The sequence below is a fragment of the Haemaphysalis longicornis genome, unplaced genomic scaffold (assembly GCF_048455015.1).
Source record: "Haemaphysalis longicornis isolate Haplotype H1 unplaced genomic scaffold, Haemaphysalis longicornis Haplotype H1 scaffold_9, whole genome shotgun sequence".
NCBI classification, from domain to species: Eukaryota; Metazoa; Arthropoda; class Arachnida; order Ixodida; family Ixodidae; genus Haemaphysalis; species Haemaphysalis longicornis.
The window spans coordinates 156,407,360-156,422,021 of record NW_027526460.1 but is presented as its reverse complement, the minus strand read 5'-3'; the positions used below and the strand labels follow the sequence as shown (position 1 = coordinate 156,422,021).

Sequence of the window (14,662 nt, the reverse complement as noted above, 5' to 3'; positions counted from 1 at the left end):
AGTGCGTCATTTTAGGCTAAGGTTAGGTTTAAAGGGGGAAGTTACCATCACCGCAAACGACGCATGCCCGAAGTCCGGCCCTTGCCGCGATCGAGGGACGACCTGCTGATATAGACGCCGAGGAAGTATCATGGCAAGCGCACAATAGACGTCGAAGTGTTGCGCCCTATTATGAGGCCCTTATTCTAGAAGACGTGGCTAAATGGCAAAAGATTTTCCGCAAAGCGCCTGTTGATTTGTACGCAATCATTTTCTGTAAATGTCCGTAAACGGCAAACTCTTTCGTCACGACCAAAATAATCTTTGAAGGGTTGATAGTTAGTCACTAAGAATCAGTTTTGCTTGTTGGTTATACATGACCGACGTTTACAGCGCTGTAAACGTTTGACATGTAAATTAGGTAATGTTTGTGTATAGTCCAATGTGCGTGGGTAACACTAGATTTGTCGGACTTCGCCCAGCGACTTGAAGTGGGGGGGGGGGGAGGAAGAGGTTGCGGAGTTCCTGCGTGTGTCACGTTTTCTGCGCTTGCAGTTAGTGGCGTCATAACGAGACTGATTAAAATTTTACACTTAAATCCTTACGTCTCGTGTTTCTCGACGCACTGGCCACGGCTCACTGATGTCGGTAGTCAGCAACTTCACCAAGCACAAATTCCCACGCCAGCTTATTTAAATATTTCAATTCAGGTGGCTCCGATTCTTACCTCTCCGTGGGATCGCCCATTTTTGTTCCTAAAACATGGTGGTGTTCTTCTAATGGCCTTGGGTGAATCTTTTATGCTGCCACTGAAGACTGCTTGGGCGTCGCGAACGATCCCGGGCCACGCCGGCCTGATAACCGCGGCGGCCTGGGATCACCCGCTGGGCAAAACGGACCACGAAATCTTAAACGCGCTCATTCTCCGATCCGACAGCATTTGTAGGCTTCTTAGAAGAACATCTACCAGCGTTACACCGTAAAACAGTGACGCCATCATTACGCACGCACAAAAACTCGTTACGCAGGCGCTTCTCCGATCCGCCTCGTCCCTGCTGCACCGCCAGACCGGGGGCCTCGTGTACCTGAAGCAGGCGACGCTGGCCTTGCCGCCCTCGTGGCCGCGGAGGCCCAGCGCGTACCCCGTGCCGCACGACTCCTGGGACAGGGCCCACGTACGCGTGGTGGGCGGACCCGGGTCCCGGTGGCCGTCGCTCCGGCTGCCCCTGGCGCTCAACCCGAGGGGCTGTGGACAGCGCGGGGAACACGTGCTTCTGCCCGTGGCAGCTCTCCTCAAGGCCGACCGGTCACACGCCGAGAGCAGAAACGCCACCGGTGAGTACACGGGCCACTGCTTCTTATTGACGTGCTGAAACGTCCCTGCTCTTTTCCCTGTGAGGACACGAGGGACACGTTAAAACGGATGTCTGGAGTAATTTATTGCAGCCTTAGGTGTAATATACCAGTGTGTGTACTTGCGCCGACATGATATTGTCACAAGGCAACGACGAAGAGGTCACTGGGGCATACAGCTGTGGTCCAACTGCTGACAATGATGCAGCTGGGTGTGGGCGCAGCCTGCGGGAGCTCCGTCATGGCTGACTTGTAAAGGGTGTGTAGATACATCGCTCAAAATCCAGCATGGTTCTTGTCATTTCTGTTCCGCCGCCACTATAGCCCGGGATGCAATCTTCCCGTACGTCCATAACAAAGTACCCGCGCTACAACTTTGTTCAGTTACGTATATCTCTCGATGGTGGTATACCTTGATGGGAAAACACACCAAGCCCTGTGAATTTGTCAGGCTGATGCACATTAGTACGAGATACATTCTAGCCACAAGGTCGGAAGTTTTGCTGCAAAAGCACTAACTGAAGGGACAGCAAATACAAAGGCTCACAGCAGAAAGATTAAGGTAAGGTAACTGAGTTAAAAAAGAAGATTGAAAAAAAAACAATTGAGCTGCTGAGCAATTTACCGTGATGTTTTTGTGCAAGCGCCAGTCGTTATTTTGCTTATCAGTTCATTTCAAACATTACAGCAATCATAGGAAATAACGAGACAATATCTGCTTATTTATTTTGCCTTTGCACCACTACTTCACCCTAAGGCCACTCGCGAGGTTATTCGTCTACAACCCGCGTATCCCGTGTAAAGTAAACAGCACACGAAGCTGCTATGATGACTCAACAACTTGCGTTGTGGAGCCTACACCTCAGAGAGACTGAATTCATCGCGGTTTCTTGAGGCGCCAGTCAGTCTTGGCGGAGAGCTCGTCCTGCTAGCGAGTCCTCTTGCAAGTCGCAACACAAGCGGCTTCCATCGGGGGCAGGAGCAGGTTTTGTGGCGAGAGCAGGTTTTCGTTGCGCGGTGAATTTGAACTCCCCCATCCCCTCAGGGTCGGCTCGCGTTCTAACCGCCCCTCAATTGTGTGCTTGCTCGGGTACAGGTGAGCGTGGCGGATAATGACATGTTACGCTGAAGACTGTCTTTCACTCCGCATGTGCGGGCCTTCCACTGCGCATGCGCGGAAGCGGGGGCGGGGGGGGGGGCTATACTTGAGAGAGAAATGCCGAGGTTTTATGAGGACAAATTCTGTCAAGAAGGAGCGTTCTTGTCTGAGCATTCCAGCTCTGAATATCCCGGCGAGAGAGAGAGAAACACTTTTTTTTTAAGCCCTGTGGTTCAGCGATGCGTGGTGGCCGCAGCTCTTGTGGCGGCGGCGTGGTGGCGGCGACGGTTGCAGCTCTTGTGACCAGCAGTGTTTGCACGTCCAGGTCCGAGCCGCCCAGCGCACGCTCCCACTGCTCATCACTATGTACATACTTGAAGGGATCTTGGGGGCATGCCCACCTGGCGGGGGCCCCACAGAGGAGGCAATTCGGTGAGGGATACGGAGCGGGGTAGATGCGATGAAGTACTGCCCGACAAGAGAGGGTATTCGTTTGCAAAGGTCGCCAGAGGTGTTCCTGATAGTTGGTGAGCCCGGCATGAGCGGGGGGATAATGGCGGCGGGCGAGGCGGTAATGCACGAGACTTGGGGTCTCGATCGCTAAAGCTAGGTTGGGATGATAGCTCAACTGGCTTGTGCATAGTTGAGGCATAGGAGAATTTGGAATTGGAGGCGCTCAAGTGGTCTGCACGGAGTGGTTTTTTGAAGTTTTCCTTGTGTTATTCATGTACTGAATTATGTTAAAGTAAATACTTGCATATAAAGTCTTCGCTTTCCTTCATCATATCAACAACGTCTCGACTTCGTCACTTCGGCCACCATCTTCGAAAACTTGTCGCGACCCTTATCCTGCAGAGACTCCCGCCAAATTAACCCGAGCACGAGATATTGGGTTCCTGATGGGCACCTGGCTTCGGGCAAACTTTACTGCGACTTTAATAAAAAGTATGCTTTTGCTGCGCAAAAATCGCCTCACTTCAGCTGATTTTGAAAAGGGCGCGCAAACAAAAGGACGTGTGCGTGTGCCATAGAACTTGAGTTGTACTAAATAAGATATAGTTGGCTGGGTTGTCACTTGTTGTCTCGAAGAGCACCGAAAAACTGCATGGAAAGGGCAATACGCAGTGGTCCAAATTATGACTATAGTCCTTCCGTAGTCTCCTTTATTGCATTATTTTAGTCGCCAGACTCCGCCAGCGGGAAGAAAGTTGGCGGAAAGTTGCACTCAGGCCACTGTGACAGGCAGGGCCCAGACTTACGCAGCATCTTACAGGATCGTTGTTAGCGGATGCAAGCTGGGAGTTGATTTCAAAGTGTTGCTTGGGCTTGGCACTCGGACATAAGTTTCATTTCCATACAAGTTGTTATGGGCGGAAGCCGCACAAAAAGAGCCAAAGATGCGTCTTTCTCAAGAGAAATGTGGTTGAAACGCGGAGCTTTCTCTCGCATGCAGTCTCAGTCAAACCAAACTGCTTCGACCTTGCCGACCTGGCGCTATCGGATCAACGTCGGCTTCGTATGGCGAGGGGCCCAGGTTTGATACCGACCACGGGAAGCGTTTTTTTCTTTATTGAGGCACTTGATGTACCTCCGCTTATCATCATCATCATCATCATCATCATCATCATCATCATTTTGTGAAGCCCACTGCGTAAAGTTGGCCTTCCTGCAGAGCGTCTTGCGCGACTAAGGAAGCCATCGCTGAGTCATAGAAAGCTTGGTTTCAAGTCGCGGGATTATTTTGTTTGTCGGGGAGCAACGCGAGAAGGCCTAGCGTTCGCTTCAAATACTGTGTTCGGTTGTCAACCTCCTGTACAGCTTACCAGCTGGTGCGAGAATGGGCGCGCTATCGCTACGGCGTCTTCGACGAGTTCGGAGCGCCTGGTGATCTCTGGTTCCCGAAGGACGCTTGCGACGATCAGGTACGCTAAGGTGCTTTTTTGCTTACTGCCATTTTTACTTGCAAAGCAGCTAATGCTGCACGTTTCGATGCTGTGGTGAGCAAACCCAGCTCCGTGTGTAAGATGGTAAGTGGGTTTACACGGAAACACGTACCATTGTAGTTGCAATATTTTCCGCATTTACTCATTTCAGGACATTGATTTTTAAACAGAATAATCTGTTCTCTAGTAGAAGGTTGTTCTCAGCCAGCAAGAACACGTGTGTGAGATGGTAAAGGGGTTTGCACTGAAACACGCACCATTGTAGTTTCGCCATTTTCCGCATTTACTCTTTTAGGGATGTGTTTTTTTAAAACAGAATCGTCTGTTCTCTAGTACATGGTTGTTCTCAGTCAGCAAGAACAAAAAAAATGGGGTTGATACTACTTTCACAGCAACCGGTAAAACACGAAAGTGAAATGTGCCTTCAGAGGAGCAATTGAATGTTTATTGTGCATCGATATGAACTTGCACATCACTATTTATATTTCGTCGGTTTGGCACCGTTAGACGCATCAACATTAGACGCTGGATTACACGCGCCGGAGCATTGCGTAAATCAGTTTGAAACCCTAGGAGCTCCCAAACCGTGCGAACAAAATCGATCGGGTTGTCAGCGAATCGTTTGTTGAAGTCACGGTCCGCTACAGCGAGAGGAGCATGATTTGCGGGTCGGCAGCAGTCTTGTGGGTGTGCTTGGCGAGCGGCATTCTGCTGGCGGGTCGCTTAGGCAAAGGTGCGACCACATTGGTCCTGCTCCGTGGCGTGTACGGCAGGCGCCTGCGTTGCGACGCACTCAGCCTGTGGAACGCGGCGGGGGCGTTCCACGAGTTGAGCGGCGTTCCTCATACGCGGCGGACGGATAAACACAGCAGCTTCCGCTGCTATGCGCTGCTCATCGACGCGCCAACTATCGCCGCTCATTAGCGTCATGACGCACTTCTTGGCTTCACCTCTCCTAGACGGCAGCACCATCTGAATGGAGGAGTTAGAGGGCGCGACGAACACAAGCCGCGTTCGTACAGCTAGAGTGTACTAGAAGTTTTAGAGTGGCCCGAGCGGCGGCCTCTCCCATTGCTCCGCCGGGGCGACTTTCGCACAGAAAATAAAACCGGTATAGCGGCGGCGCTGCTGTCGTCAACAACTGAACAGCCGGCGCTCCCCGGCACTAGCTCCCAGCCTGCGGGCGGCAATATTTGCGTTGCTCGCTGCGGTGTTTTGCGCTTGCGAAGCTGATTTATTTTGGATTATGAAGTTTAACGCGCCGGCGCTACACAGGCGATGAGGCAAGCGGTACTGGAGGGCTCCGGATTAATTTTAACCACCTGGGGATCTTTAACGTGCGCCGAAATCTCGAAGACACGGGCGTTTTTCGCTTTTATCATCCATCACAAAAGCGGCCCAGCCGCGGCCGGGAATCGAACCTGCACCTTTGGTCAGCTGATTTAGAAAGTAGACGCAGAAACGTTATGACTCCGCTTGAACGATACTTTCTCATTTTTTATGCATTTTCTGAAACCACTAATTGTTGATATAGAGTCCCCTCTCGTTCACTCAAAGTCGTAAAATTAACTGAAAATTTTGAGATATATAAGTGCAGAGTTTCAAGTTAAGTCAAATGCAAAAAATTTGTAGCAATTTGTAGCCAGGTCCCTGAAATAACAGCTAGTGGTGCTAACAAAAGCACTATTGCACAGGGGAGATTTCGTAATGAAGGCAAAATAATTTGCAGGAAAAAGAAACGTTTATTTTTGCAGAAGAAGAAGAAAGAAGTGTGTTGCGCTCGGAGGAGGGGGGGGGGGGGGGGTGTTCTGAATTTTTCCGTGCATTTTTGAAAGTTTATTAGCGATCTCTAGGACGTTTTTACCAGTTGCTTCAGCAACAAGGAGCTCCACCATGACAGCGTTATGGATGTGCCGCAGCCCTTATTGCGACCAGCACGTGAGACCTTGACAGCAAATTTGGCTGGGTTCTGTATACATTGTGACACGTATTCATTTCTATATAAAAGGTTTAATCAAGTTCCGTGATTACATGCCAAGGTGGGAGCAACACCTTAAACTTAGCCGTCGCTAATGATCGAGGGCGAGTTATGCAAATGCGTGGGCCAAAAATGTCAATTTAAACCTCCATGTTAGCGTTATTCCTAAACCTTTACCTGTGTAGACTTTGTGCATGATTTCCCGCGTTACATTTCATTTTCTGGGCTATCGAAAATGAAAACAAAATGTGTATTTTGTTCCAGTTCCGTTTATTTGAACCTCCATGTTAGCGTTCTTGAACCTTTACCTCTATAGTAGACGTGGTATATTTCATTGTTGTCGCGCTCAATATATTTTCTGATCTATGTTTTGCATTTGCTTTATGTGCGTGTAATTGTGCCATCAGCATACTTGTGAATTAAATTTGTGTTAATTTGATTCAACTCCTCTTTTGACCTAATCAGGTGAAAGGTGTTGCGATTAATAGAGCGTTGCGGGAATAGTTCTATGAAAGACGGTCATTAATTGGGACAACTGAGCTAACCGCTGGGCTAACCCCTTTTTAGTTAAAAGGATACCTCGCTGGCGCGCGTCATTTTCTGATCGGCCACCACGGTGACCCGTAATTATCCCAAGCGGGCCACTGCTTAAATACTGCTATAATAACTCACACAATAAAAAACAAGCGCAGCTTATGATATTAACCCACATAACTGCAGTCCGAGCGTAAATTGCAATACAATAAATAAAAAATTTATCTGAGAAGCTATCATCCCAGTCGTCATATATTTTTTGATGTCATTTGTGTCGACCAACTATGTCCATCAAGCAGCACAATAAGGACACAATCATAAAGCAATCATGAACTGGATCATACTAAGCAATTTCACGCAAAATACTTTTTTATGAGAAATTGAAAAAGCGAAAATGTCGCTGCAATTACTTTATTTACAATCCGCTACGAATGCTGCGAAGGAAAATCCGTAACTTTCCTTGTTGTCGAGCGGGAAAGGCAAAACTAACGCAAAATGAGCTGCAGCGTTGGCTTTTCATTTCGTTACCCACAGTACACTGTACCTACAGTATATTTAAGCAATTGGACGACCCGCAGAAGAAATTACGAGCGCTCCGCGCGTAAAGCTGCAGCGTTTCCTGGCCGCGCGCGGCCAGCCGCCGCGTTCGCTTTCAGTTGTCGTTGACTACAGCGGCGCCGCTATTTTCTGCGCGAAACGAGCACCTCTCCGGGCGGCCGGTCGGGCCACTCTAAAACTTCTAGTACACTCTAGTACAGCTATCCGGGCACGACTTCATGGCTCAGTTTGCAGAGCGCTTCACACCTCCCGGTGCGGCCAGACCGATCGTGGGCTCGAATCGTAGCGGCCCCGCGCCAATGGAACTTTTTCTGGTGATGTCATTTCCGTGACGGATATGACGTTGGTCAGGATTGTGTACCCCGAAATAGAATACTTTTGAGTTAAAACGAAGTAAAAAAATGTGTGTATTTTCGAGCTGTGCCTCTCTAATAAATTGTGAGTCGACGATTGGCTGCCTCGAAAGACGAAATATTTCAGCTGATAGATTGAATGCTGCTACACTTGCTATATACGTATTATTAGTCGCATTCGCTTACCTTAGAGAAATAACAGGTTTGCAGCTATAATCGGGTACATGTTAAGAACAGCGGCAGCTCAAGTAGTGCATCGCTCCGCTAAAGCGACGAGACCGCTATGTCGACGCGCGCCCGCGTTTTCCAAGGACATTGCGCCCAGTGCGGGACATCGTCCTTTTCTGACCTCGTTCGTTGGTCATAGCTGCAGTAGTTTTTAAGCAGATTATCTCGGAAAAATCACGGAAGCGACTGTTGTCACGTTCAAAACAGTGGCGTCGCCAGGAAGTTTTTTCGGGAGTGGCCCACGCTCGACCAGAAAAAAGGAGAGGGGAGAAGGCAAGGCTTCTTGTGCGTTGCTTTTCAAGCGAAGCTTGCAATAACTGGCTTGAAAGTGCGATTTGTGTATTCTGAACGCTAACAGTAAAGCCCACATTAACAAGATTAGATGATGATGATGATGATGATGATGATGATGATGATGATGATGATGATGATGATGGCCTGAATTCACGCTCGTAGTTCTCGGATGATTCGTTCGGCTGAAGAGCAGTCGGTTGGGCGGGAACGCGCTCGTGAGCGTAATCGGGAGCATCGTGCGTCGTCGTGCATACCCCCAAGTTCGTCAGGTGGAAGTGGAGGCCAAGAAGCGAAGAAGGCCCCAGTTGTCGTAGTGCATTGCGTGCTAACCGTCAAGACTAGCGTGTTTTACAGGTGCTATTGGAATGAGCATAGGTTGATGCGCGGATCAAAAAGATTGCGAAAAATATCCCTGTATCACCTTCTTGAGCTGGGGCAGCAGCAATCGTGTAAGGCATATTACGTTGCAATTTTCCTAAATGCTACCAGCTGCTTTGTAAAATGCGGCAATATTGTAAAGAGGAAAGCACAAAGTATAATAGTTGATTGCAAAACACGGTGGCGCAAAAGGCCATGTTGTTGGTCAAGTTGGTATGCAGATATCGAACACATTACAACGAGAAAGAAGACGGACTAAGACAAACACGGGACAGCGCTTGTCCCATGTTTGTTTTGTTCTTCGTCTGCCTTCGCGCTACAATGTATTCGAGGTTGCACGTTTTATGTTATCTCTCAGAATGCTAGGAAGCTAGTAAGGCTGAAAATAGGGTAATAAGTAAAGAATATTACCCAAGTTGGGATGAGTGCATTATTGAGTTGAGTTGATGTTAAACGGACAGACAACCGATTTTTGTCCCGTATATGTTCTCTAGCTCATATGAAAGCCACCGTATTATATAGCCCGGTAACCGCAAGAAATTTATAAAAAAATTGGCGGAAATAATTTTAATTTGGCAGCAAGCTTCCTGAAATCGGAAGGGTGGCGGTTCGTAGTGTCTAAACTTGACACTACAATATGTGTCCCTGTCACGTGACCTGCAAAAATCGCAGCTACTGTAACTGCTGAAACGTTTATTTACGTATTAGATGCGACTGCACCACATTCACTCGCCTTGTCCCTCCATACGGCGTTGTTGTCCGTCCACACCCCTCCCCCTGCACTATATAAAAAAAAATTGCGCCCACCTCCCCGCGAGGGGAACCCTGTGTAGATGCGACGCATCGTGGGGTTCAGTTGGTGTTTCCGTTGGATTGATTCTGAAATCGCGTGCAACGTGTCGGGAACGCGTATGATTATTATGCTTTGTGATTATTATTATGTTTTATTGGCCAATCTTGGTCAATCTCTCTAAGTGGTATGCTTGGGGCTTCGCTGTCGCAACGACCTTTACTCCATCATTGTTGCGGTAAGTGGGAGCTTATTTTCTTTAATTGCAAGTTTTAATCATTGCCCCATCATGCGTTGTATCAGTAGCATCTTGACGTAGTTTGAATGAGTCAAGGATATAAAGCACGTTCGTAGCATTTGATTCTGTTTCGGTTTTGTGGCGCAGTGGGGAGAGCACCATGTACCTCGCGTTCCGCCCACAGGGTCGTGGGATCGAAACCGGGCGCCGCTATGTCAAGATGGCGTTTGTCAGGGGCGTTTGGCCTGCCAAAATATTTGATTGCAATTTCGAAATACGCCAACGGCAGCTTAGAAAAACAAAACAAAAAAAAAAAAAACGTCGCACCCGGGGAGAATCGAACTTCCCACCTACACAACGTGAAGCCAGATTCTACCTATCGTCTATCTCAAGAGATGGCGCATTCGTGCAAAATAGACCGTTGCATTAAAAAAACACATAAAGGAACAGGAAAGCCTGCGATTCAAACTTTTTTAGCTCGGGACAAGTTCTTAAATATCGTTTTTCATTTCGCATACAGACAAAAGTATGTTGCCGAGCTACTCTATGTCATGGTTGCCAGCATTATTTTTTAGAGGGACACATACGGCTCGTAGATCTAAAAATTTCCATTTAAAAAGTTCTAGGGCGTTATCAGAGAAACCGTTTCTCGTCAAGGGGCTTTAAGTGATGCCCTTTCATTTGGGATAGAGAATATATACTCGACAAAAATCGGTTGTCTGTCCCTTTAACACCCACCTTTAGTTTTATTTCCCATGGCTTCCTATGCGTCGAGAACGATTATTTTAGGCACATATTTGCTGAGATCGAATTCTTTTGACTTCCGGCCCGACGTACTGTGTCTAAATGCCAGCCTCAAGCTGGTGTTAATCTGAGAATGTACAAACTGCCGAATAACGGACTACATTCGAGCCGATTCGGAGTGTTGTGAATGAAAAAAATTATGGCGTTGTTCCTGATAATATCGTTTCGTCAGATTGCTCTGCGTTTCCCGGGTTTTGCAGGGTTTATTGGCCTGCGCCAACGCCAGCGTCGCACTGCATTCGCGGAGCACGCCAGATGATGGCGAACAACCCTGCTGGCAGAAGACAACGTGGCAGCTGATCGCCGGCAGCGACGACTTTAAACGGTGAGCATGCGCGGGGCGCGTATCCGCCGCTCCTCGTGGAATTCATCCAAAACTCAGATTTTAACGAGAAATGATGTTTTTCGATTATAAAACTGAGAAAATGTCAACCTAAAAGGTGAAATACAATCATGCCAGTGCGCACGATTTAATGAGTGCGGGGTCATTCCACACCAAACGTCCCAGGTGTGGCGCTCGACCCCCTCAGATATTTTTTAAAAAATTTGTACTTGATTACCTTGTTCTCTAAAAGCCGTGGTTGTAATTTGGTGCGCGAATAATTTTTTTCTTCCAGGCAATAGGCCTTTAAAGATGCGGTTCCCGAGAAAACTGCACCAAATTTGTAAATTTATTTAAACCATTCTAGATAAAAATCAAAGGTGAAAATCTGGTTATGACACGTGTTTCCTGGTCTCAACGGTCATTTTAAATTGAATACCAATAAAGCATATTTTACCCTCGTTTTTGCTGGCGGAATAAGGCTAAAATTGTGCTTTTTTAACAATTTTTAAAAGTATCTTCCGCAACAAGGAGAAAACTGGAAATTTTTATCCTGCGAGACTTTTCGATGTACTTTGGTTTAACATTTTTTGTAGAGCTGTCAAGTAAAGCAGGTGTTGAAAAATAAATTCTGAATTCTGCAAAAACGCACTTTTCCTGCACATTCGGACGCAAATTTCGTGCTGTAGCAATCCTAGTAATAATACGCGCAATAGTTCGCTTTGTAGACGGTATGTCCTACTCTATTTTCGCAAAAAATCAGACTTGTAAATTTTGTTTGAAAGGAGTAAACATTTTTTGAAGTTTGGTTCGCACGGGTTTGTTGTACGTTGCCTCCTATGGCTGCTTTCCTACCAACTACACCGATACCGCTGTTGACAGTGGGCACGCCGCGGGCGCTGCGGCTCTAACATTAATACTGACCTTTACCACGTGCTGTTGTAACCATGTCGAGCAATGAATGGTGTCACTTTTATTCCCGCATCAAAGCAGAAGATCACCGCGTACGGAACTTTAAAGGTGAACGGCCACAACTGTTCATTAACTAGAAAACGAAGACGAAGAAATACATGAGTTGTCATTCTTACGCGCGTTCTGCTAGCGTCAGTACGGTGGCACCTTCTCATGAGCATAAGGAATCTAATTCCACTTCTGCCCTTAGTGATTCCGTAAGTGCAATGTTTCAATCAGTAGTTGTGTAATTCATAAAATTGGCCCACTGCCGCAGTTTAAAGTCCTATAATTATTTTGGGCTGTAACGACACTTCTCAGTTCTTGAGGAAACGAGAGCAACAATAAAAAGAGAAAGCGAAGCTCAAGTTGCCGTTCCGGAACCCTTGACTCATAGCAGACGATAACGAATATTTTATCGTATTGTGACTCCGCAGATGATCACGAATTTTTGTCGTGCTGACATACCGGACCTAATAAATTATTGTCACTTTATTGGCGCCTCTGAAAAGGGAAATTGCAAAACATTGGAAAAAAGTTTGTTGATTATTAATACTGCACTTTTTAGTGACGTTTTCTGACGGTGATGCCAGAAGTATCGTTTGCTCTGGTAGGCACTTATTTCAAAGGTTCCTGCACTATAGCGCTAAGCGCAGCCTCGACTACAAATGCCTACCGCGCAAATAGCAAAGGCGTATGAGTGCACGAGAGTGCTATCGCTGCATATGCCCGGGAAACACACTTAGGGAATAAAAGTGACACCATTCATTGCTCGACATGGTTACAACAGCACGTGGTAAAGGTCAGTATTAATGTTAGAGCCGCAGCGCCCGCGGCGTGCCCACTGTGAACAGCGGTATCGGTGTAGTTGGTAGGGAAGCAGCCATAGGAGGCAACGCACAACAAACCCGTGCGAACCAAACTTCAAAAAATGTTTACTCCTTTCAAACAAAATTTACAAGTCTGATTTTTTGCGAAAATAGAGTAGGACATACCGTCTACAAAGCGAACTATTGCGCGTATTTTTACTAGGATTGCTACAGTACGAAATTTGCGTCCGAATGTGCGGAAAAAGTGCGTTTTTGCAAACTTTAGAATTTATTTTTTAACACCTGCTTTATTTGAATGCTCTACAAAAAATGTTATACCAAAGTACATTAAAAAGTCTTGCAGGATAAAAATTTCCAGTTTTCTCCTTGTTGCGGAAGATACTTTTAAAAATTGTTAAAAAAACACCATTTAACCTTATTCCGCCAGCAAAAATGCGGGCAAAATATGCTTTAATGGTATTCAATTTGAAATGAACGTTGAGACCAGGAAACACACGTGTCATAACCAGATTTCCATCTTTGGATTTTATCTAGAATGGTTCAAATAAATTTACAAAGTTAGTGCAGTTTTCTCGGGAACCGCATCTTTAAAGGGCTATTGCCTGGAAGAAAAACATTTTTCGCGCGCCAAAAAAACAACCAGGGCTTTTAGGGAACAAGGTAATCAAGTACAAATTTTTTCAAAAATATCTGAGAGGGTCGAGCGCCACACCTGGGACGGTTGGCATGGAATGACCAGACGACGCAAGCAGTCGCACCTAGATGTATTTCCTACGTATTCTATACACAAGCGTGCCATCCCACGTGCAGTTATGTGGCCCATTGTCAACAAAGAAAGTCGCTACAAAGGTGTTGTCGTTGTCTACGTAAACATACGCAATGGGTAGATGCATAAACTATCTAGCTGTAGTTCTCCATACTTCCTTCTATGTGTAGTCGGAAATTGAATGCGGTAGGAAATTAATGTGAGAGGTTTTCTTCTACTATAGTTACTCAAGAGGTTTACTTTGTTCAATGTAGCTCTGACATGATGTTCGCTGCAGTTTAACTTCGTAATTTGAGACCGCCTTGTTTAACGTAACGGACGCACCAGCTGTTGTTTTGCAGGGCCTTCAAAAATTTGCCATCAAAAATTTACTTCGCGGCCCCGCGGAAACTAACCAGTACTATAAAACCATTAAAACACCATTATTTTAGTAAATGATATTGGCTAGAGAAACTATTTCTAAGTCACGATGAAGCGGCCCCCTGCTAAGAAGTGCGGCGTCGTGAAAAATGGCAATCTCTGCACGCTGGTTTGTGCAGGCTCCGGGCACCGAGGAAAACCAAGAAGATAGAAACGACTTTCCGCGAAGTGCAGCAGGATCTTTCGTTGGGTCGACATGTGGTTGTAGTGTTCGATGTGTCAGACCATGAAAAGGTACGTAAGCGTTTCCATTTCATTTCATGGGATCATTTCAAGCGATTTCATTTCTTAAGGTTTTCTCTACCATAATAAAGAAGACTCAAGCAACATAAGTTGAAATTCGTGAGCATCTAGCGCATTAAATAATTCAGGGGCCGCCTATTGGGCGCCGTGACTCTTTAGCCTATGCAAAGTATTGGAGAAAGCCGAACGTGCTAGTCTCGTTCCAATAAAAAGGTTCAAGCAGTGCATAGGCAATAAATGCCCTTTTAATGGAACTTATTTCGGAGCACCGCAATACCAGACCAGCTAGGCAGCAGGCACGGAAACGAGTTCCCAGTAGCTCACTTGCCTGATCGGTGACGTTCATCGCCGCATGGTTGAAAATTCCTGGCTGCATTAGAGGTCCGGTTTCTTCTACTCTTGTTCCGTTAGTGTTGACGGCAGTCGCAGCAATTTTTACCCTTTTCCTCCATCTGTTGTGCCTGATGCAGTCGACTCGACGTTTGTGCCCGTGTTCTTAATCAGTGTGCGGTTAGTGCTGCGGGCGAGAAGACGTGGCGGCCCTTTACATAACCGTGTACAGGCGAAATTCGCCCCTCGTCACTAATGTGTTAGAGAAAAG

At 46.7% G+C, this 14,662-nt stretch overlaps 1 protein-coding gene across 1 annotated transcript in view; it reads left to right on the top strand.

Moving 5' to 3' along the window:
- LOC144153511 (calcium-activated chloride channel regulator 1-like) overlaps positions 1 to 14,662 on the top strand; it is a 47,326-nt gene that overhangs the window by 205 nt on the left and 32,459 nt on the right. Inside the window, exons 2-5 of the mRNA XM_077685144.1 lie at positions 1,008 to 1,314; positions 4,250 to 4,353; positions 10,730 to 10,854; positions 13,938 to 14,052. Coding sequence (XP_077541270.1) covers positions 1,008 to 1,314; positions 4,250 to 4,353; positions 10,730 to 10,854; positions 13,938 to 14,052 — 651 coding nt within the window. The remainder of the gene's footprint in view (positions 1 to 1,007; positions 1,315 to 4,249; positions 4,354 to 10,729; positions 10,855 to 13,937; positions 14,053 to 14,662) is intronic.